General features: G+C 48.7%; 1 protein-coding gene across 1 annotated transcript in view; it reads right to left on the reverse strand.

The window, feature by feature from the left end:
• Window positions 1–23,558, reverse strand: part of REXO1 (RNA exonuclease 1 homolog) — a 1,041,135-nt gene that overhangs the window by 630,715 nt on the left and 386,862 nt on the right. Inside the window, exons 5-6 of the mRNA XM_069649491.1 lie at window positions 18,285–18,442; window positions 17,982–18,119 (exon numbers count right to left, since the gene is read on the reverse strand). Of these exons, the coding sequence (XP_069505592.1) occupies window positions 17,982–18,119; window positions 18,285–18,442 (296 nt within the window). The remainder of the gene's footprint in view (window positions 1–17,981; window positions 18,120–18,284; window positions 18,443–23,558) is intronic.

Consider the following 23,558-nt stretch of genomic DNA (forward strand, 5'->3'; position numbering starts at 1 on the left):
CGCCATCATCTCCTTGCGAAATGCGTCCCATTTCTCCGGAGGTTAATGCCTGTTGGGACAAGCTACCCGCCGGAGTCCTGGCGGAGTCCTCGGACGAGGAAGGGGAAGGCGACCGGTGACGGCGCTTCCGAGAGTGCCTAGAAGAGGCAGAGTAATGGCGAGAACCACTCTGGGACCGAGTCCCCCCCTGGACTTGCGCCAACACGGAGAGTCGCCCCTCGAATCGTCGGTCGAAAGCCCAGCGTATTTCGACTTACAGGGTTTGGAAACCCTACCTACAGATAACTACTACTTCCGCTCCCGCAAGGCCTTCGACGTCAAAGACTGGCATTCATCGCAGTCATTGGTGGCGTGGTCCTCGCCGAAGCACCACAGGCAGACGTTTTGCGGGTCCGTAAGCGACATCTTGGAACCGCAGTCGCGGCACTTCTTGAAGCGGGGTAGAAGATGACGAAGACATGATTCTCACAAAACCAAGTACAAAGTAACCGATTCAACAGGAGGAGAACCGAGGCGCGCCGAGATTCCGAACAACTGAGGCTGGAGGCGTTGTGCGTCCTACTTATAACATCCGGTGAAGTCGGCTCGACGGAGTCCCTCGAGGGATGGCGTATCGACGCAGGTGCCAAAAATCTTTCTGAAGCAGCACAGCTGTGGTGATTACTGTCATAGATGTGGAATACGTCAGAGGACAATCCCCTCAAAACAAACTTATTACGCATTCATTTTGAGGTGAGGTAGATTACTATTCACCTATAAATGTGAATATACAATGTGCATGAAGAGACATTTCTAAAAAGAAAACTGATATTCTTTATAGACATTTTTCCATAGGAGTGACCAATCAAAGAATGGTTGTCAAGTGTTCTTAATTACCTACTATTTAAATTGCCAGTGTTAGGCAGAATCATGTGCAGTTCCCTTGGGGAACACTGCAAAAAGATTAAGACTACAGGAGTAAGCAGTAAACCCAATTGGTAGCAGTCTGTACCACCCAGATTTACCTGGTAGCTGTGGCTGAGCAGTCAGACTTCTCTCAAGAAGAGTAGGGTAGTATACAGAGGATACACAATAGGGCTAAAAACACAGTAGAGCAAGCAAACACTGACCAGAGCTTGGTATCAAAAGTAAATAATTATTTAACACACTTTAGAAAATACACTAGCACTATAAACCAAAGCAAGTTCAAACACAATCAGAAAAGTATACACACCTCCCTTAAGAATTATTAGACAAGTTTATTTAGTATGGCGCGCAAAACCCAGAGGTAACAGGGCGCAGCAGAGAGCAGGAAGGTAAGGTTACATAAAAACTTAGTTACAGGATAAGGCACACATGAGAAAGAAGCACAACATTACATTGCGTGGAATGTGCATATATACATATAGTTAATAAATTGCTTTCATATTTACATTTTTAGTGCTGTGCAGAGAGAGTTTGGTTGAACTTACATATTTACATATTTACATATTTAATTGCTGTGCATAGCAGTCAGGTTTGAGCAAAGGCATGGGCAGGTGAGAGGGCAGGGTTAGTCATGGGGATCGTTGGACCGTAACCAGGTGAGGGTGTTTCGCCTGAAGCTATAGTAGGATTGGTCTGTTCTGATGTTGAGTGGGAGGGCGTTCCAGTGTTGGGCTGCCAAGACAGGGAAGCTACTCCCGCCGGTTTTCTTTTGTCTGAATTTGGGTACCTGCAGCAAGGAAAAGTTAATCAATCTGGTGGGGCGGGTGGAGGTTTTCTTTATTCTGGATGTGAGATAGGGAGGGATGCATTGTTTAAGCATTTGAAAGTGAGTGATGCTGTTTTGAGGGCGATGCGGTCAGAGATTTTGAGCCATTTGTGTTCTCTCCTTTTGTTGGAAATGTGTTCCTTGGAGGGTAGGTTAAGGGCTGTTCTGGGAGCGTAATTTTGCAGTGTCTGTAGTTTGTTGGTTATGTATTTGTTGGCTCCTAGGTACATGGCATTACAATAGTCAAGTCTGGATAGTATTAGGGCATTGGCGATGATGATGCAACTAGCTTGGGTGAGGAAGGCTCTACTTGCCCTGATTAGCTTGCATGTGTAGGCGGTAGAGGATGCTAGTGAGTTGACTTGTTTTTTTAGTGACATGACATGGTTGCATCAAGGTGAAAGCCTAGCGTTTTCACTGTTTTGGCTACTGTGAAGGTGTTGCCATCAATGTTGAAAGCTTTATAGTTGGAGCTGAGTTTTTTTAGATTAGTGTTGGATCCGAGGAGCAGGATTTTGGTTTTCTCATCATTCAGGCATAAGCCGTGTGTGGCCATCCATGCCTGAATGATGAGATATTTTTGGTTTCCAAGGCCGTATCTGAGTCAAAGTTGCCCGGAAGAGGTATGAGGATATGGGTGTCGTCTGCATAAGTAGTATATGAGACATCAAGTCTGTCCAACTTGTCAAATAGGGGCTTGGTAAAGATGTTGTAGAGGGTGGGAGAGACGCACGAGCCCTGGGATACCCCGCTAGTTATTTTGATGGGGTCTGCTGAGGCTAGGGTGGAGAAGACCCTCATAGTTCGATTATACAAAAATGATTGGATCCAGGCTATGGCCTCTTTCGAGAAATGGGCAGCTGAGGCCAGGTGTTCGCACAGGACTGTGTGATCCACCAGGTCAAACGCTGCCGACAGGTCGAGGAGGAGTAACATGGCGGTGTTCCCTTTGTCATTAATCTCATTGATCTGAGTTTTAAGATCGATTAGGGCTGTCTCAGTACCATGCTGTGGTCTGAAGCCCAATTGGCGGGTGCCAAGTAGTTTGTGAGTTTCAAGATATTGCTGAATTTGCAGGTATGCTACTCTGTCTATTATCTTTAACAGGAACGGCACCCGTGGTGATGGGCCTGTAATTGGTGGGAATAGCAGGGTCTACGGTTTGCTTCTTGAGGAGAGGCAGGACCCAAGATTCTTTGAGGTTGCTTGGTATGGTGTTGGAAGAGAAGGATGCGTTGATCAGCTTAGTTTTAAAGGGGGCTAGATCCCTGGCAGCATCCTTGATTATCTGGGGAGGGCAGTTGTCGCCTTTGCAGTTGGATGGTTTAAGTGAGGCTATAACTCTTTCTATTTCTGGGATAGATATTTTGGTGAACCTGAAGAGATTCGGGCCTGGAGGGTTGGTTATTTTGGCGTGGTTGCTGGGAGGTGCTTCATTAGTGGTGAGGGAGTCTTTTTTTAGTGCGATTTTAGTTTGGAGAGTTTTGATTTTATTAGATAGGGCGTTTTGGACACTGGTGCACCTTATTTTGTCTGGTGGGAGCATGGGGGTTCTAGTTCCCTTAGTATAGCAAATAGTTCTCTGGTGTTGGAGCTGGATTTTTCAATTCTTTCATTGAAGAGATTCTTTTTAGTGAGAAGGATTTCTTTTTTATAGTTGTTCGCAAAGAGTTTAAGTTGTGATTTGTTCTCTTCTGTAGGGGAATTGCACCATTGGGTTTCTAGTTTCCTTTTGTGCAATCTATGTTCTTTCAGATGGGGGGTGAACCAGGTGGTCAGGTGGGCGTAACTTAGATGGCACTCCAATAATTAAGAAAAAGTGAGAGAAAAAGGCCGATCATAAAAATAAAACAGTTCCCAACACTTTTAAAAGACCAAAACAAGTTAAAGAAGGCAGTCTACTGTAGAGCCAAAGTTCATAGGCCAGGCCCACTTTAAATGGAGCAAGGTGAAATGTGCCCAAGATCACACAGTTGAGAAATGCATTCAAGTCTTTGTAAAAATGTTTAAAAGAGGTTGGGTTGCTTCAGAAGGTAAAGTTAGAAGGTCTGGGGGCCAACTCAGTTGGAAAGCCAAGGATTTAAGGGTCACCTTTAGCAAACCGTAGAAAGGGAGGCCAGGTGGAACACAGTACCTTTAAAATTGAGGGAGATCCAGCAGTGGCAGTTGTTCCTGGCAGCGGGTGCAGTTCATGGTTTCGACCAGGGGAAGGGATGATCTCGTCAAGGAGGAAACTTGGAGTCGTTGCACTGCCCAGGGAAGAGACCAGCCGTGGAGTACGTTCGGTGAAAAAGGTGCGTTCCTGTTTTTCGCGGTCACAGAGGTGAAGCTTGGCTATCCGGCCACCGGGGTGCTTGGCACGGGCGATTCGACCAAGAGACGTCCTGGAAGGCGAAACGGCAAACTGGTTGATCCCACCAGCTCAGAGGAAGAAGAATCTTTCAGCAGAAGATTCTCTCTTGTCGTCGGGAAAGTGGTGAGGTCGTTGCAGCAGGGCTCTACCGGTGGTGTCGTCGTTGCAGATGGCTCCGCTTCTCCCCCTCTTCGGATTTCTTAGGTCCTGTGGCGACTTCTGAAGTTCCAGTCCCAAAAACCCTGCTTTTATGCAGAAAAACCCCCATTCAAACGCCTAGCTGTCACTCATACATGCTAAGTGGTGAGCCGAGCGGCTAACCACTGGGCCAATCAGAACAGAGTGTGACTTGAGTTGCTAAGGCAATGCAGTCCAGGGTGCCAATTCCCCCACCCACACATCCTGTGGAACCTAGACAGAGTGGCACCAGTTGGAGGGCTTCTTTGGAGAAGCCCGCCAAAAAGTGGAACAAAGGGCACGACATTGGTTGGAGTTACAGAGATGGACACGAACGCCATTTTAGAAAAGAGTTCTGGCGAAAAGACCCAACCGGTGATTTAATATTAAATAAACCGGCGGTATCTTTAACATTGCACCAAAAAGTGTTGCGTTTAAAATCAATGGGAAAATCCCACAGGAAATATTCTGGGGGAAAATTTTGCGTGGTAACCACTGCCACCAGCCAGAAACTCGACAAGGGGACTGGACAGTGCCCCCTTGGAAACAGACCCAGGGGCAATCTAATTAACCCCTTCCAGTACTTCCACAATATGATGGTTTGTACTGGTTCTGTTCACAATTTTGGACTAGTAAAACCAATGGTGACTTTGCATGCCCTGGGAGACAGAAGTCAGTCCCAGGGTATGGAGTCTATGTTTGGGGGTCACTATGACATCCCTGTGTTACTGCACTGAGGGTGCTGTGTAACACACACTAAAATAGATGATACCCTATGCAGTAAAAAGACCCCATAGCCCATAAGCACACAAAATGTCAAAGACATACCTCAAATCATGCATAAGAGTGGGAGGAAGAGAGTCTCACTCTTAGCAGGAGAAGAAAAAAAAAACCCAAAAATCCAGCAAAGCCGCTGGGGGACTCACTAGATTTGGGAAATTAGCCTTATAAGAGAATTCTCCCTAACAGCCAGAAATAGGTTCTCATTATCGTTATTTGGCTGCTCCTACTTTTCTTTTAAACACCTGAGCTCTAATATTAAGGAAAAACCAAACTCCTATTTGACTAAAGGTATGGCAACACAATCGATTCAGTTCTTACATAGTCTTAATGACACTCGCCACTCAATTTTACAGCTATCTGAGAAGCCTGAATGAGACAATGCCACTTCCAAGCATAATTATTTAATAAGAGCCTACAGTAACTGTTAAGAGGGATTTCCAAAATCAATCGTGGAGGTGGATTGAGGGAAAAAACCTATTATGATAGGAAAGACACAGAGGTCTATCAAAGCCCAATCAAGGTAGATAGAGCAGCAAGGCTTAGACTCAGTATGGGTGCCAGAGTGGCCTAGGGCTACAATGACCTAGCATTCCAATAATTCCAGTTAGAGAGGTACAGAAATATACAATATTTTATTAGGCCTTTAAAATACACACTATGTAATGAAACCCTCAGACAGGTATTACCACACAACGACTTTCAAATGCATATATAAATCTAGAATTGGGGGTTCTAAATAGTGCCCCTACACTTTACATTAGGGCTAGTTTAGTAATAGTTTGAATATTCATGAGCAAAACAGTCAATACATGTGTGGTTAAGTAAAGAGGTATAAAGGTTTAATTTAAAACCAGTAAACATGGATAAGTAATCAGGTATACATATTCTTAAAACACATATGAACAATAATATAATTTGATTTCTAACTCACAGTAAGCCAAGAGTCACCAGTTCTACAAGATGTATTGTTCAGGTAGGTTTACTATTTGATTGAGCAATGTCAGTGGCTGCAATTAAGTGTTCCAAAAGTTTAGTTAAGTGTCTCCAGTCACACCACACTAGAGAAAGCCCACTGATCTGAATCAGGTAAGGGAGTGAGAGGGCCAGGGCTTTACAGTCACATAATCCTAGGGGGAAGTCGACAAAAACAGATGCGTTAACTTACCCCCACCCACTTTACTCTGCTTTTCCCAGAGACCACTTCAGAGGTTGGGCAACCGATGGGCCCACTTAGTTTCGGTCGGGCGCAGTACTGCTGAGTCCTAGGTATCATGTTCCAATGCTGAAGGCTATTTCGTAGCACACTTCAGTATCTAAACATTTAATCCTGCTTTCAGTGCAAAATAAATTATTGTTTTATTCACAAGAAGACAAGGCCTGTTTGCTGTGCGTGTCTGTGTGCAATCTCTGCTGCCCTTGCGAGATATGCCCATGAGGAATGGAGCCAATTTATTAGTGTGATTTTCTGTGCAAACGTGGAAGGCGATGTGTAAAATGCATGTTATAGAAGAAATGTGGCCCTGCCTGTCCCAAGAAGGAATATGCGAGATATGTTTACCTAACCAGCTTTTGGGAAGGGAGAGAGAAGGGCAATGTAACCGAGTACAGAATGGCACCTTTGACATACGCCTTATTGTGACGTAATGCAGCTTTCTCTATCAATTTTCTAGATATCCTGCACTCTTCTAAGTAATTAGCTGACTGTTAGACGTACTCACGGTTTCATCTGTAACTGACATTTTATGTTAACACCCAGTGGACGTCTGTCTAACTGCGCTGTATTGGCTTATAATAAGCAAGAGATTATACGGGTCCAATGCTTGTGGTGGTGCCATTTCTTCCATTCCCTGTGAATAGTGGGTTTCTGTGCAAGGGAAAGGCCATAAGTGTTTATTCCTGGGACAATGAACCATTCAAATTAAGCTGTGTCTGTCAGATTTTTCAGAACCTGTGGTACGCTGTGTGGTCCGATTGACGACCAACTTCTGGGACGGGAAATTGTGCAGCCTTGCTGAGCTGCTATTGCTGGTTGGGCGCTGGTCTCGGGTGTCTAAATCTTGCAGCTGGGAGCTGACGAAGGCAAGTAGGGAAAACAATCCCAGTTTGGTTTTATCTATTTTTCTGCACTGTGTTCTGAGCACCGACTCCTGGGCACCTGATATTGATCATCCCTGAACTCCCCCAGGAAGTAGCGGATTGGAGGCGGAGTAGCATTTAAAGGCTGGAAGGCCTTTTCTCACTCCCTTCCTGGATTTCGAAGAGAAGGTGGTGATGTATAATTATAACTATTAACTGTCAGCACTTAAGAAGGAGAGGATTTAACTGTAATACACCTTTACAATCGCTAGGGTGTTTCATCTCCTGAGGGACCCTGTAAAACATTAATATACCAGAACATACATGAGCCTTTTTCTCATCAGATCACTAGAAATAAACCAAACACAACTGTGGGGGTGGGGGGAAGGGAGACTGACAGCCCACTCCTCCACCCCAAAGCCAGTCAGGCGTTCCTCACCACAGCTTTCTTTGACCATTATTATGGTAATTGTTTAAAAAAACCGTTAAAACTGTTTAATTTGTCTCTTTTGAAAGTGTGTTCGTTTTATGGTTCTATGCTATTGCTTACTGTTATATTTATTAACGCTATTTGCACTCCTTTGGGTTCTGAACCATAGTATTTTAGCACTTTTACTTGCACTTTTTCACTTTGACCAAATGTAAGGCCTGTGATGTCCCCGAGATCGAATCAGAGTTATCGGTTTAGACGAAATCAAAGTTGACCAAAACTGGACTGGCACAAAAACTAAATCCATCTGGTTGGTTAAAAAGAAAGCAACCGTCCTCAAAGACTAATGAACTGGGAACCCTTGAATACTTGCTTTGTATTTATTTTATTGTTCATTTATAACACGCTTAATATCAGCGAGTGGTTTCTAAGCGCGGGATCGGAATTCAAACCTGTGTTGCGCCGCATTGTCTTGCTTCCAAGACAAACGCGTTGCCCCCGAGCTATCCTTCCTCCCAAAAAGGAGTGGGTGGTACTGGAGGAAAGAACAAGTTACTCTATTAGCTGGTAACGTTCTTTCGATGGGATGGTCCGATGACGTATTCCATATCTATGACAGTAATCATCACAGCTGTGCTGCTTCGGAAAATCTTTGGCGTCAGCGTCCTGCGTCGATGACGTCAATACGCCGCCCTCAAGGACCTCCTCCGACGGCCAACGTCACTGGATATTATAAGTAGGACGCACAATGCCCGTAGCCCCAGTTGTAGTTTTTTTCCCCAGAACGTGTGCCACCAGTCTTCTGCCAGTCTGACACACAAAGCCTTGCGGAAACGTAAGCTGCAATCGCATAAGAAATTCTGTAGCAGGGAAGGCAGGGAGGGAGCGATATGGAATATGTCGTTGGACCATCCCATCGAAAGAACGTTACCAGGTAAGAGAGTAACTTGTTCTTCGAGGGGATTGGGTCCTCCGACGTATTCCATATCTATGACAGACTCCCAAAGCAGTACCAATGCAAGGAGGTGGGAAAAAGAATTTTAGAAAACAGAAATTTAGCATGCCCAATCAAATTGCGGAGTAAAGGACTGCCTTGCCGAAGGCCAGATCCAGCCCCCGGATGGAATCGAGGGAATAGTGACGTACATGTACCGAAGCCCAGGTGGCTGCATCACAGACATTGCGAATAGGAACACCCCTCTGCCGGGCAGTAGAGGCAGCCATACCCCTGGTAGAATGGGCCCGTAAGCCGACCGGTGGCTCCTTACCCGCCAAGCGGTATCACTCAGAGATAGCCAAAATAATCCAGCGAGACAAAGTGTTTCGTCACAGCCTGTCCCAAACGCTTTCCAGCGTAACCAATAAAGAGCTGATCGTCCACTCTGACCCGGGACATGCGTGAAATATAAAAGCTTAACGCTCTCCTAGGATCAAGCCTATGGAGCCTCTCCTCTTCCTCACCAGGATGCGGAGGATAAAATGCCAGAAGAACAACCTTCTGGCCTAAATGAAATTCCGACACCACCTTCGGAAGAAAAGAAGGACGAACTCTAAGGACAACCCTGTCCTTATGAAACACAGTGATGGGTGGCTTAACTGAAAGTGCCTGTAACTCACTCACTCTGCGAGTGAGTTACAGGCACTAAAGTGGAAGTGACCGCAACTAAAAATACCGTTTTCAGAGTTAACAGGCTCAAAGGGCATGAATGCAAAGGCTCAAACGGAGCACCCATCAGAAACTTGAGAACAAGGTTCAAATTCCAACCGGGCACCTGGAAAGGAGAAGGAGGGAACACAATAGTGAGCCCTTTCAGAAACTGAGAAATTAAAGGAATTTTAAAATAGGAACACTCATCAGACGAGCGCTTAAAGATGGACAGCGCCGCCAGGTCACCTTTAATGGTACCCACTTGAAGGCCCCTGTGGGCCAAAGAAAGCAAAAAAGACAGAACCATGGGAATTTCACATGCAAAAGGATCCACATTCTAAACCCTGCACCAGTCACAGAGCTTCCTCCAACGGCAACGGTACTGGGACTTTGGTTGGTTCTCCATTCACGTCTTCAGGGAGGTCCCAATCCTTATACCTCAACCTTTCAGAAGCCAAGCGTGAAGGTTGAGGGACCCGACCTCTGGATGGAGAACCTGACCCCCCCCCTCCCGTGAGAGCTGATCGTCTCGGTAGGGAAGACGGCGTGGTGGGCAGATGGACAAGTCGAGAAGGTCCGGGTACCACGTCCTCCGGGCCCACGCCGGAGCAATGAGGATTATCCGGGAACCGAACCTCCGTAACCTCCGCAGTACTTGCGGGATGACGGGGACTGGAGGAAACGCGTACAGCCGTGGGAATGACCACTCCAACAGGAACGCGTCTCCTAAGGCTCCGTTTGGAGAAAATTCACGCAAGCAGAACCTCTCGCACCTCCGGTTGACACTGGAGGCGAAGAGATCCACTAGAGGGGTCCCCCAAAGGGCGAAGATCTCCAGGAGAATCTCCTGAGCCAACTCCCACTCGTGAGAGATCACACTCTGCCTGCTCAGAGCGTCCGCCGTCTCATTTTCGTCTCCTGCCAGATGAACTGCTGAGATCGAAACTTCCTGCTGGATTGCCCAGAACCCCAGAGCTGCATCGCCTCCCTGCACAGAGGAAGTGAACCTGCCCCCCCCCTTTTTGTTGAGGTAGTGCATGGCCACCGTGTTGTCCGTCAGGATCAGGACATTCTTTCCTCGCACAATCGGCAGAAAAGCCTTCAGGGCTAGCCTGACGGCCCTCAGCTCCAACAGATTGATATGGAGTCTGGACTCCGACTGAGACCCACGACCGCTGACTATCAACTCGTTGGCATGAGCTCCCCCATCCCGTGAGGGATGCGTCCGACACTATCATCACCGCCGGCCAGGGCAGCCAAAATGGAGTCCCCCTCATCAGATTGCCTTCGTCGGCCAACCACAGAAGGTCCCGGGCGACCGAAGACGGCAACTGAACAGGGTCCGACACCCTGCCAGAGGACTTAGACCACTGGAGCTTGAGCGCCCACTGCAAAGATCTCATCCGCAACCTGGCCTCTGGCACAAGAAGAATGCAGGATGCCATGAGGCTGAGCAGTCTCAAGAACTCGAAAGCTGGGAGAGTCTGGGCAAGTTGAAACTTGTGCACCATCTGCTGAATGTGATGAGCCCTCACCCGGGGAGGAAACCACTGCCCCAGGGACGTGTCGAGCACTGCTCCGATGTACTGGAGCCTCTGAGTTGGTGGCAAATGGGACTTCTTTAAGTTGAGGGAGAAGCCTAGCTTGTGGAGGGAGTGGCAGGTGACTGACAGATGATCTAGGACTTGCTCGGGAGAGCACGCCCTGATCAACCAACCGTCCAGGTAGGGGTAGACTTGAATCCCCCTTTCCTGAGGTGCGCTGCCACCACTACCATGAGCTTGGTGAAGACCCTCGTGGCGGAGGTCAATCCGAACGGCAGGACCCGAAACTGAAAGTGCGAGTCGCCAACCGCAAACCTCAAGTACTTCTTGTGCTTCGGATGGATCGGCGCATGAAAATAAGCGTCCTTGAGGTCAAGAGACACCAACCAGTCCTGAAGTTGAAGGGCCTGGAGGACTTGAGAAAGAGTAACCGTCTTGAACTTGTCCTTCCTGAGGAGTTTGTTCAAACCGCGCAAGTCCATGATGAGTCTCAATCCCCCGTCTTTCTTGGAAATCAAAAAATAACGGTAATACCATCCCTTGCTCCTCTTCGCTACAGGCACCAGTTCTATGGCGCCTTTCTCCAGCAGGGATTGAATTTCCTGCGCAAGGAGCTGATCTGGACTCTTCAAAGAGAGATTCCCCGGTGGATTGTCTTGAGGCCTCTGCCAGAAAGGAAGACAATAGCCGTGGGTTATGATCTCCAGAACCCACACATCTGAAGTAATGGCGCGCCACTCTGCAAGATGCTGCGCCAGCCTTCCCCCAACCGGCGAACCATGGGACCTGGCCTCATGACTGAGCTGAAGCGGCTGCGGCGTTGGCTAAAGGCAAAGAGGCAACAGCCCGAACGGCCTTGGCACTTCGGGTACCTTGTTTTCCACCTCTGGCACTCCTACCGTGGCCCCTTTGACTGGTAGCTCCTCTCGCTTTGCCAAAGGATGAGTAATAACGAAAGGAACCTCCCCATCATTGCTGTCCCCTAGGACGAAAAGGCAGAGGTTGCTTAACTGCAGCGCCCAACGACTTTGCTGCAGCCTTTGAGGTCTGCAACCTCTCAAGGCTCTTGCTGCCAAAAAGATGTTCCCCATCAAAGGGCATGTTGTGGAGCTGGGCCGGCACATCAGGAGCAAACCCCGACTTCCGTAACCACGCAAACCTGCGTATCACGGTGCTCGCCGCCATGGACCGGCTGACGCAATCTGCCATGTCCAAACCCGACTGAACGGCCTCACACATAGCATCCTTGCCATCCTGAACCATGGCAAGGAAACCATCCCGTTCATCCCCTTCGGGAATATGTACAGCCGCCAAGGAAACACAGTTCCACAGAGTATGCGTGAAACGAGACAAGGCACAAATGGAGTTGGCCGCCTGAAGCGCCATACCCTCTGCAGAAAACACTTTCTTCGCCCAGCCGTCAAAACGCTTGTCGTCCCTATCAGGAGGGATGGTAGGGTACGACGCCTGCTTTGCCGGGGATGTAGCCGCCTGCACCACCAAACTCTCCGGAGTAGGGTGCTTGGACAAGTAGCAGGGGTCACTACCGGCTGGGCGGTATTTTCGAGGCAAAGACTTGCTCACTGCCGGGAGACTCTCCGGAGCAGTCCAAGCCTCTGCCACCCTTCTTTGCAGAGCCATATGGGATGGCAGTACCGGGTCAGTTGGTGGACCAATGTCGAGGATATATTCGTAAGGTCATCCTGAACAAACTCCCCTGGGGGAGCAGACCATCCTAAGTACTCGGTGACCCGTGACATAAGTGGCCGGTACGAAGAATCGGCATGAGTGCCAGGCTCAGGCCTACAAAACTCCACATCGGAGAGGTGTCCAGCCCACTAACATCATGCAGGGACTGCCTCAGGTCCTCAAACTGGCTATCGCCCGAGAGAATCTCGTCAGGCACCGTGTCAGGCACCATGCCATCATCAGAGCCCTCATCCACCTCTGAAATGAATTCCAGATGGTGGTAAGGAGGCCCAGTACTAGAACCAAAGCCATGCTTGACCTTGGCCAGAGCCTTCCTAGGTGGTTCCCCCGAGCCACGGGGTACCCCCGTCGACATAGCCCCGAAAGGCGTCGAGTGAATCGCCGCCGAGAGAATCGGCATCGACGACAGACGCGGCGTCGACCGCATCAAAGGCGTCGACACAGGCCTCGAGGGTGGAGCCCCGAGCGTGTACCTCGACATCCTGGGCGCCGACGACTTCCACAGAGGCGGTGACTCGAGAGAGTCCGTCGACGACCTCGGCGCCACAGGCGTCGATGTCTTCCTCGAAGACTTCACAGGCTCACTCGGTCTCGAGCGTGTCGGGGACCTGGACCGGGCATGCCGAGAACGATTCCCCTTGTCCGAGCGGGACCTTTCCCGTGAATCGTAACGACCACCTGAGCCCGAAGGCGTGCGAGCAGCGTCTCTCGGCAGATCACGACCGACCCCACTCGGGGGCGCGGGCGGACCAGTGCCCTGCGATTCGAGAATCGCTGACATTTTCTTCCCGAAGGAAGCCCATTCCTCCGGTGTCGCATGCTTGGTGGGGTAAGCAACCCGCCGACGGGCGGAGTCCTCGGATCAGGACGGGGATGGCGACCGATGACGGCGCTTCCAGGAGTGCCTCGAAGAGGCAGAGGATTGGAGAGACCAACTCCGGGACCGAGACCCACTGGACTTCCGACGACGATGCGGAGAGTCGCCCCTCAATTCGTCCATCGAAAGCCCCGCAGACCTCTACTTCCGGGGCTTGGACACCTTATCAACCGATAACTTCTTGTGCTCCCGCAAGGCTTTCGACGTGAGCGACTGGCAGTCGACACAGTCATCCGTGTCATGGGCCTCCCCGAGGCACCAGAGGCAGGTGTCGCTTGAGTCCGTGACCGACATCTTGGACCCACAGTCCCTGCACTTCTTAAAGCCCTGACGTGGTGTGGAAGACGAGGTAGACATCTTCATGAAGAATAACTTCACAAACGAACAGGTTCGAAGAACCGACATGAAAAAACAAACTCCAAAGAGTCGAGCTAACACGTTCGCGGAACAAACGGAACTGAGGTTACGAGCGTTGTGCGTCCTACTTATAACATCCAGTGATGTCGGCCGTCGGAGGAGGACCACGAGGGCGGCGTATCAACGTCATCGACGCAGAAGAATTCCCAAAGCAGCACAGCTGTGGTGATTACTGTCATAGATATGGAATACGTCAGAGGACCCAATCCCCTCGAAAAAGTATGTTTGCAGAACAGTCGATTAGCCAAAATCTGGCTCCAGAACAGATTTCAGACAATCTTGAAGCTGTACTGCATCATGTAGATAATTTGAGCACTACGACTGTAGAAATGTCATAATGGTGAAGTAAGGAAGACGCAGGGTAGGAAGGAGCGCTGTGTACATCTAACCTCCAGTGGATGGTTGAAAGAGGATTACTAACCATCTCCAACGACCAAAAGGAGCTCCATCAAACATTTTCTTTTCTGCCTTTGTTCAGTCACTGTGGAGACGAGATCTTGTGCCAGTAGTAGACATGCTCCTTGATATCAGTTTGCACCCACAATTCCTCACCATTGTCTGCTAGCCATCTATACACATCTTTAGCAGTAAGCAATGTGATCTCTCTCAAAGTCAGGCAACCCATGGCCAGAGGGTGATGTGTTACAGTTTTTCATTTCAGATGACCTTCCTGGCAATCCTATTAGGCTCCATGAAAAACTGGCCAAGAACAGGCAGCCTAAGCAACACTATAGTTCGTGTTAGAGTGAGGGGGGAGTCATCTATATCAAATTTGTCTTCCCCACAGAGATTATTTCCCATGCAATCCCCCTAAAAATCATTTTCGGCCCCTGTCACCAACAAAGACCAACATGTTATTGGACCTGCTCTAGTAAAAACACTGTTAGCTCCCAGTATGAATCCAATGTCAGATGTGATCAAGACTCCTAGGTTCCAGATTTTCAACAGGCACCATTTTGGGCGGGGAGGAGGCGTAGAGGGGGGTTCACTGACAGGAGTTTGGATTTCGCTCAATTCAACTTGTGTTCAGAAACCGTACCAAATAATGGTTTTAAGTGTTGCAGGCACAATGTCGAGATGGCCTTTAATATCAACAAATCTACATACAGTCAGTTTCTGGCTTGCACAATTGCACACTTGTAAAACAGTACACAAACAGATTAATGGATCTCATTCTTACAGGCAGCGATTTCATAGTGATCAACAATAGTGGGAAAGGGGTGTCACACTGCCTAATCCCTCTTAGACCAAAGGTTCTTGTCCAAAAGGCAGTTTGTCAGTGCTGTTGCATTCGCAGGAGTGTATAGAATCAGTCACTTAGGTATCACAAACATAGTTCTCAAGAGGTAGTCCCACACAAACCGACTGAATAACGCTGCATCCAAGAATACCAGATTGGTGTCCTCTTGGAATCCTTGATTCATCAACAGGACCCATAGTGGTTTTTGCATATTGTCTGTTGCATTTCCACCTTTCATTAATTTTCAGCACTCACACTTTCATATCGATCTTGGACACCCTGAATATTGGCTTGCATTACAGGGGCACATTTTGGTGCTTGTGGCGGCTCTGCCATTCCATGTGGACACAAACGTTTGCGATTTTAACTTTATTAAAGCATGCCCTTTTTTCTTATAAACCACAGCGGAGCCGAGGTGCAACTTTGAGGGCACACTGTGTGAAGTCTCAGTAGGGGGACCAGAATGAATTGAAGCTGAACAGTATTTTCATTTGGGAGTGCTGCCCAGGCTCTTAAGTCATCTCATCCTGAAGTCTGCTGCCTTCAATGATGAAGGCACCAGCCCACCCGCTTTTATGGCACAAGTTATCAAGCATTTCTCCTTGAGACTCTTCAAGGAATGGCTCCTCCCCAACACCTAGGTCCACACACCGTGCACTCCCCCACCTAACCTGAGACTGGGTGATCTGCTCCCCCAGTTTCCTTACCCGGTTGCTTGTAGATCCCTTCATAACAAATGTTGCCCTCCCTTGTAATATCTGCTTCCCTTACTGTGTCCTTTCACCACTATGACTTGTAAAGCGCTCAGTTGCTTTCTGAACATAGGCCGAATCATTTAGCATTGGTTTGAAACAGTTTCCTTCTCCCACAAGGTTGTGTTTTATTATGTGTAGATTTGAATTACGTTAAATGTAAAACACTAGGAGGTGCATTAAAGTAGAGTACTGTCATAGGCTTTATGTTTTTTTAGCATATTGTTCCTCACTGGTAAAATTGTCAGTTTTGCTTCTCCCATCCCCTACCAATGTGTGTTAAGTGCTGACCACCAGGTCTAGGGCCTTTCAGCTATACCATATTTGGGTTGCATCTTTAAGACACTGCACATAATTGTGAAGGCCCACAGGGGGCTCTACTTGTTAAGTTTTGTGGTTCCCTGGTTCTCCTCAACCTCTTGTTATTTTATGTTGGGTGCCTACTTGTATTGGGCCCACATATAGACAGTGGGGTTGGGAGAGTCCTTTATATACATTACTGTTTTTAATAACACTGGGATTAATTTTAATACTGTGTTTCATTCCCTAGGCACATATTTTGGACCTGATGGCGTTCTATGTCTGACTTAAATGAAGTATATACAATAACTGGGAACAAATCGGGAAACATATGGGCTCCGAGTGATTTCAAACAGCAAACACTAATCACACAGTCAGATGTAATACAACCTTACCTACTGTATAGTAATAAAAATGTAGACCATTTGGCTTTGGCCAGAGCCGGCTTGAATCTCCTGTGGCTTAGAGACAACATTAAGACCTGCTCAGGATCTGAGCAATACATGGTCGGCCCCGGTTGTGGTGCAGAAAGATGATTTGTTGAACTTTATGCTATTTATACCCATTTTATTGTGATATCAGAAAAAATACTACTCTCCCATTGTTGAGGGAAGCCAATTTTAATCAATGCCGAACTTTCTTGATTTTTTTTATCATCTGCTGGATCAATTGCTGTGGCATGGGGGCGTTTGGCATTTTTGAGAAAAGCATGGAACAGACGGAATTATCTACTAAAGGACCAATCTTAAATTGTATGTTTTTATTCATTGCTGTTACCCAACTGGACTATTTTTTAATCCTTATGTTTTAATGTTTGAACTGTGATGAATTGTACATGTGTTATAATGCTTTCTTTTCTTATTTTGTTCTGGTTTATTGATTTATCCGAATAAACTTCAAATGGTATACTTTTTTCAGCATAATAATGGGATGTATTTTCAAGACAAATGTCCGTGGACAAATTGTACCTTTACGTCAGCCTACTACCCTTACTTGACAATGAAGCCTTGTCACTCTGTCCACATTACCTACCATAACAGCTGTTTGCCTTCCCTTTGTCAGGTGTACTAGCCTCCTGTTCGTGTTACTGGTTTTAGTGCACTCTCAGGGTGGTACAAAAATGCCTGAAAGATAGCCTAGATGAAGGACTATGCATAGCACATGAACCGATTCACAAGCTAAAAATAGCTAATAATCTTAATTTTGGGCAATCCGTTGTTGTATGTTATACAGAACATTTTAACCAACCCGTTTCCCTCCTAAGAATGTATCATTTACTATTCTGCCATGTCTACACCTGGGAAAAGCAAGCCCATTAGGAGAAGCCTGCAACTTAAATGTGTATTAATCTACCTGAATACTAACAGTCTAGAAAAACCTTTAATCGCCGCAATCATTTTAAAACGATCCGTACTCCAAATAAAGTTGCCTGTTATCTTACGGGTGAAAAATCTTTAAGCCCTACAGAAAAGATATCAAGACCCTCAGAGATGCTGAACCCGTCAGAGCTTGGGACTATGCATGGGATATGTTGTTAACCTCTGCATGTTATTTAGAATTGGGAGCCAAGTCTATTTAATATATGCATGGGGCCCTACTCTCTTTCCAGCCCTTGTTGCAATAAATGGCACTGCATCCATCTATCCAACATATTTTAGATCAGGGAGCAAGCAATTATAAGTTGGTGGTCAAGGAAATAAGCAACCACGAGAGGTGGAGACACCATGAGCAAGCAAGTTAAAGGTCAAGAAATCAAACAAGGAACTAAGCTAGTCCTAGTGTTTGAGAAAGAACGTGCAATCAAGGGAGACTTTTTTTTAAACCCTTCTTTTCGGAATGTGGCCGTGCAGACCAATGAACAATGACAAGCAACATTAAATCTAACCATTCTGAATCTGTATCTCATTTCTTATGAAAGATTGATTTAATCTATAATACAGACCTTATCAAAGGCTTCCTGCTCAGAGGAGGAAAATTTCAGACACTCATCGATAAAAATATTCAGATATCTCTGACGGATGTTGGTTGGAACTTTGGCACCAAATTCTGTAGGGATTATTGGTCTTTTCAAGCTTGCACTCTGCAGAGAAAAAGAAGAGGGGTGTCCAATGGCAAGTCTACTTATAAGAACACCCAATAATGATTGTTTGCATTGTTTTGTTTTCCAATGCGAAACAATGTAAAGCAACCAACTAACAAAACAAGTACAATGTGGACAGCTCCACAGAGAACTATTTCCATTTACCTGCAGTGAGGGAGCATGAGCTACTCGCTTCTGTAGGGATGTGGTGGTCGTCTTCGAAGTCATCCCAGAGTGGGTGCGAGATTTCAGAGCAGCACTACCACTGCTTGATCCATTGACAGATTTGACACTGCTGACTCGAATGGCGGGATTCTGAATTTCTACAAGAAACCAAGGAACCAACATAACACAAATTATATTATTAATCAGCTGCCATAAACAGTGAGTCCAACAACGAGGTTTGTTTAGTAGATCAAATAGTATTTATATGAAAAAGATTTACCATGCAAAGAGAAGAATACTTTAAAAAATATATATTTATAAGACAGTGTGAAGGGTGGAATTATAGTCGGAGACAGGCAAGTGCTAAAACAATATTTATTCTGGCTTAAGGCAGCAGATGCTGAAAGAATAACTATTAAGTCCTCCCGGTTAGCTTCACCGGTGTCTTGTCCTCCTGTAGTACAACGGCGTTAGGCCTGGCTTGGTCCTATCTCGAGCCGCTGTCCGGATAGGCCCACCACTCTGGTTCGCTCTCCTCTCTCCTCCCCGTGTCCTGTGTAATGAGAACAACCCATTAGTCTCCCTGGGCGCTCTTTTATCACAGCTGGAGGTATCAAGCCCCCACCAATCACTGAGGGGTTGAGTTAACCCCCTTCTCATTGGTTCCTGGGACATGGTCCCACCTCTCTTAAGGGTTGCCATCCCAGTGTGTCGCTCTTCCCGATCCCCTGGTGGTGGAGGGCGGTGGTGTTGGCCCCGTTCCCCTGGTGGTGGAGGGCGGTGGTGTTGGCCATGCGGTTGTGGCCGCGACGCGTAGGGACGCATCCTGATGCTGGGCCTTCCCCCCCTGCAACGTGCAGCTCCGGCAGCGCCATGAGCAGCACGGGGCCGGCGAGCCGGGCGCTGCTCCCCCGTATCCCGGCGCCGTCGTGAACACTGCTCCCCCCCCCCGGACTGGGGCGAACAGGTGAGTGCCGAGCGGCCCCGCCGCGGCTGCACATAGCGGCTTCTTCCGCGGCCTTGCCGTGGCCACCCGTAGCGGTTTTAGCCGCGCGGCTAACCTCCGCGGGTTTCCCTTTCCCCTCTCTTGCCGCGGACATGGCAGCGCCTCCCGACTCGTGCGGGCCGGCTACACGCCGCGGCCGCCGCGGCACCAGCCGAGGCGCTGCTGCTTCACACATCCCCACCCCAATCCCAGGCCGTTCGGGCCAGGGTGAACACCTAGACAGATAGTCAGCCACCAGCTGAAACCTGGCAGGCCTGTGCAATGTGACGAAATCAAATGGCTGAAGGGAGAGAAACCAGCGGAGGACCCTCTGGTTCGTGTCCTTATGTTGGGCCAGCCACTGGAGGGGTGCATGGTCGGTGTACAGAGTGAACCGGCGACCCAACAGATAGTACCGGAGCGAGTCAACAGCCCACTTGATGGCCAAACACTCCTTCTCAATGGTTGAGTAAGCCGCTTCATGGGGCAACAATTTCCGACTGATGAAGCACACCGGTTGCAGGTCCTCCCCATTCCTCTGCGATAACACAGCTCCCAGGCCCTGGTTTGAGGCGTCCGTTTGTAAAAAGAAATGTTTCTGGAAGTCCGGGCAACAGAGGACCGGGTTGGACGTGATCCTTTGTTTTAGGAGTGCAATGGCGTTCAAGGCCTTCGGGTCGTTGGTCAGGTTGGGATTCCCCTTGAGCCTCAATGCATCCGTCAAGGGAGCGGCTATCGAGGAGAAGTCAGGGATAAATCTTCTGTAATACCCGATCAATCCCAGGAAGGCTCGTATTTGTTTCCTGTTGGTGGGAGTCGGTATATCTTGGATAGCCTGTGTTTTGGACAACTGCGGTTTCAGCACTCCCCCACCCACTATGTGGCCCAGATATTTGGTTTCATTGGTTCCCATCGTAGTCTTCCTGGGGTTGATATGTAGCCCTGCCTTCTGTAAATCAGCCACTACTTGTTCTAGATGGTTCAGATGCGATTCCCAGGATTGGCTGTATACCACAATATCGTCCAGGTAGGCAGCAGCGTATCCAGTATGCGGTCTCAGTATGATGTCCATCAATCTCTGGAATGTGGCGGGAGCCCCGTGGAGACCAAAGGGTAGGACTTTATACTGATATAAGCCTTGTGGGGTGGAAAAGGCAGTTTTCTCCCTGTCCTGGGAGCGAAGGGGTATTTGCCAATAGCCCTTGGTTAAATCGAGAGTGCTTAAGAAACTGGCTGCTCCAAGGCCCTCCAGGAGTTCGTCCATCCGAGGCATCGGATAGGCTTCGTATCGGGACACCGCGTTCAATTGTCTGTAGTCCATACAGAAACGAACCGAGCCATCCGGCTTAGGGACAAGCACTATGGGTGATGACCAAACGCTGACCGAAGGCTCGATGATATCCATCCTTAGCATCTCGTCCACTTCGGAATTGATGATGGTTCGCCTGGCTTCGGGTATCCGGTAGGGTCTAAGCCTCACAGGTGGTCCGGGATCTGTTTTGATAATATGCTCAAGAACATCGGTTCTTCCAGGTAAGGCGGAAAAGACGTCAGCATAAGGGGACAACCGGTTCCTGATGTCCGTCTTCATTTCGAGGGTTAGGGTGTCTCCCCAATTGACTGAATTCAGGGTATCAGGAACGGTGTTCAGGATCTCGTCCGGTTTGGCTTCCTCAATACATACAAAGGCGCCCAGAAGAGGCTCATTCCATTTTTTTAGAAGGTTGATATGATAGACCTTTTCAGGGGTGGTACGATCAGGCTGGTGTACCCGGTAGGTTACTGGGCTTAGTACCTCAGTGACCTCGTACAGCCCTCTCCATCTAGCCAACAGTTTATTGGTGCTGGTAGGCAGGAGTACCAATACCTGGTCCCCTGGGTTAAAGGTTCTCATACGGCTCCCCTTGTTATAGTTTCTTTCTTGAGTTGTTTGGGCACGTCCAAGGTTATCTTGGGCCAGTGTACGTAGTGCGGTTAGGTGTTCCTTTAATTCCTCTGTATACTCGGTTAAAGACACTTCTTCTGTGGATTCCCATTCCTCTTTAACCAGGTCTAGTATTGTTCGAGGTTGTCTCCCAAACAAGAGCTCGAAGGGAGAGAAACCGGTGGACGACTGGGGGGTGTCTCTTAACACCATTAACACCAGGGGGATCACCCGATCCCAGTTTTTTCCGTCTGGTCCCGTCACCCTTCTTAGCATCTTCTTGATTGTTTGATTATAACGTTCTACCAGCCCATCAGTCTGGGGATGATATACTGAGGTTCTCAACTGGTTGATCTGGAACTGTCCACATACTTGTTTTATGAGGGTCGACATAAAATTGGTCCCCTGGTCGGTGATTATCTCGGAGGGAATCCCCACTCGGGCAAAGAATGGAATTAGCTGGTCGCATAACAACCGGGCCGACGTTCCCTTTAGGGGAAAGGCCTCGGGGTATCGAGTAGCGTAGTCGACTACGACCAGTAAGTATCTATAACCACGGCTGGCTGGTTCCAGGGGTCCCACTATGTCCATGCCGATCCTCTGGAATGGGATTGAAATGAGGGGCATTTTCTGTAGTGGTGCCCTTGCGGGTGGAACCCCGCTAGTCAATTGGCAGGTGGGGCAGTTCTTGCAGTGTTGGGCGACCTCCCCATAAATGCCGGGCCAGTAAAACCTCTTTAGTAGGTTTTGTTGGGTTTTAAGAGAGGCCATGTGACCTCCACAGGGATGGTTGTGGGCCAGTTGTAGCACTATAAGTCGGTGGCTCTTTGGTAGCACCAGTTGTTCCTTCATGGCGTCGTCGTCACCCTTATACCTTCGGTATAGGAGACCTTGTCGCAGTAGAAACCCTGGGCCTCTGGCTATGTTGGGTTCCCCTTCCCGGGCGGCCCTTTCTCTGGCCACTCGTAGGGTGGGGTCAGTTAGGGTCTCCCCCCTTATGGTGTCTTCGTTGCCTTCTAGCTTCCAGTCGATAGGCCGGGTCATATAACTGGCCTGACACCATGCCATCCGGGTCCTCCTCTTTCGCCCAGGTGGGGTTTCCTGGGAGACGGGGTCGGTTCCTGCAACATCGGATTCGGGCGGGGACTGCCCTTCCCTTGTGTCCCTTAATGTCTGACCGAAACCGGGGAGGTCGGTCCCAATTACCACCGGGGTTGGGAGACAAGGTAGGACGGCAACTCTCAAGGGAGAGGAGGTTTCATTTAAGTCAATCACTACATCCTTCATCGGATAACATTTGGTGTCCCCATGAATGCATCGGATAGGTACGGTTACGTTAGATAAGCAGGGAGTGTTACTCACGGTTGGTGATATGGCGGTCTGCCTGCTGCCGCTGTCCAAAAGTGCACGTGATGGTCTGCCGTCGACTCGAATGTCCACCACATATGGTCCTGGGACGCCGTTCTCGTCTATCGGGGTCAGATAGCCGATGTCCATGGGTTCGACTGTTCTTCTCCTGGGACAAAACCGGGCTATGTGGCCCCACTCGTTGCACTCATAGCACTGCGGTTGCTTGTAACCAGGGGTTGGTGCTGGGGCCTTCTCCTCGCTTCCTGGTCTCTTGTCTTCGGGTCTCCTGTTGTTCTCATCGGAAGGTCTCCATCTTATGGGTAAGGCTCGGTTACCCCTAATCATATGGGGGTCGGATATCGGGATGGCGACGCGGGCTGATACCCCTGTAGCTGGTAGTCGGAAGTGGCCTGCCTTCTGGTATGCCGATGCAATATCCACAGCCTCGGTCAGGGTGGGTTGATGGTGCTGCCTAACCCATTTCTGCATCTGGCCGGGCAGGGCTTCGACGAATTGTTCCAGAATGATTTTATCGATTAGGGGTTGGTTAGCGGGGTTTGGAGCCAACAACCACTTCTCTGCTAGGTCCTTTATCCTATAGTATAGTTGGCGTGGATTCTCCCCGGTCCTGAGCCTGGTTTCCCTCAGTCGGATCCGGTAGGCCTCGTCGTCCAGGCCTAAGCGGTCTAGTACGGCAGCCTTGATCTCCCCGTACGGCGTGTTGCCGTTGGGGTTTACCGCCTGATAGGCGCCCTGCATCACCCCGGACAGTAGGGGGGGGCGACGTACTGACCCCACCGGTCAGGAGGCCACTGTGCGTTTCTGGCTATACGTTCAAAACTAGTAAAGAAGAAGGCGGGATCCTCTCCGTCCTTATACTTTTGTAGGAGGGCCGAGGGCACCAGTGGTTGATTTCTAGTGCTGGCCACTGCATTGGTGAGACGGGACATGGCCTCATGCTGGTTGTCCTGTGCGGTGGTCAATATAGAGCCCTGCAGCTGTATGGCTTGTTGAA

This window comes from Ambystoma mexicanum, chromosome 1p (assembly GCF_040938575.1).
Source record: "Ambystoma mexicanum isolate Mex_15411 chromosome 1p, UKY_AmexF1_1, whole genome shotgun sequence".
NCBI lineage: Eukaryota > Metazoa > Chordata > Amphibia > Caudata > Ambystomatidae > Ambystoma > Ambystoma mexicanum.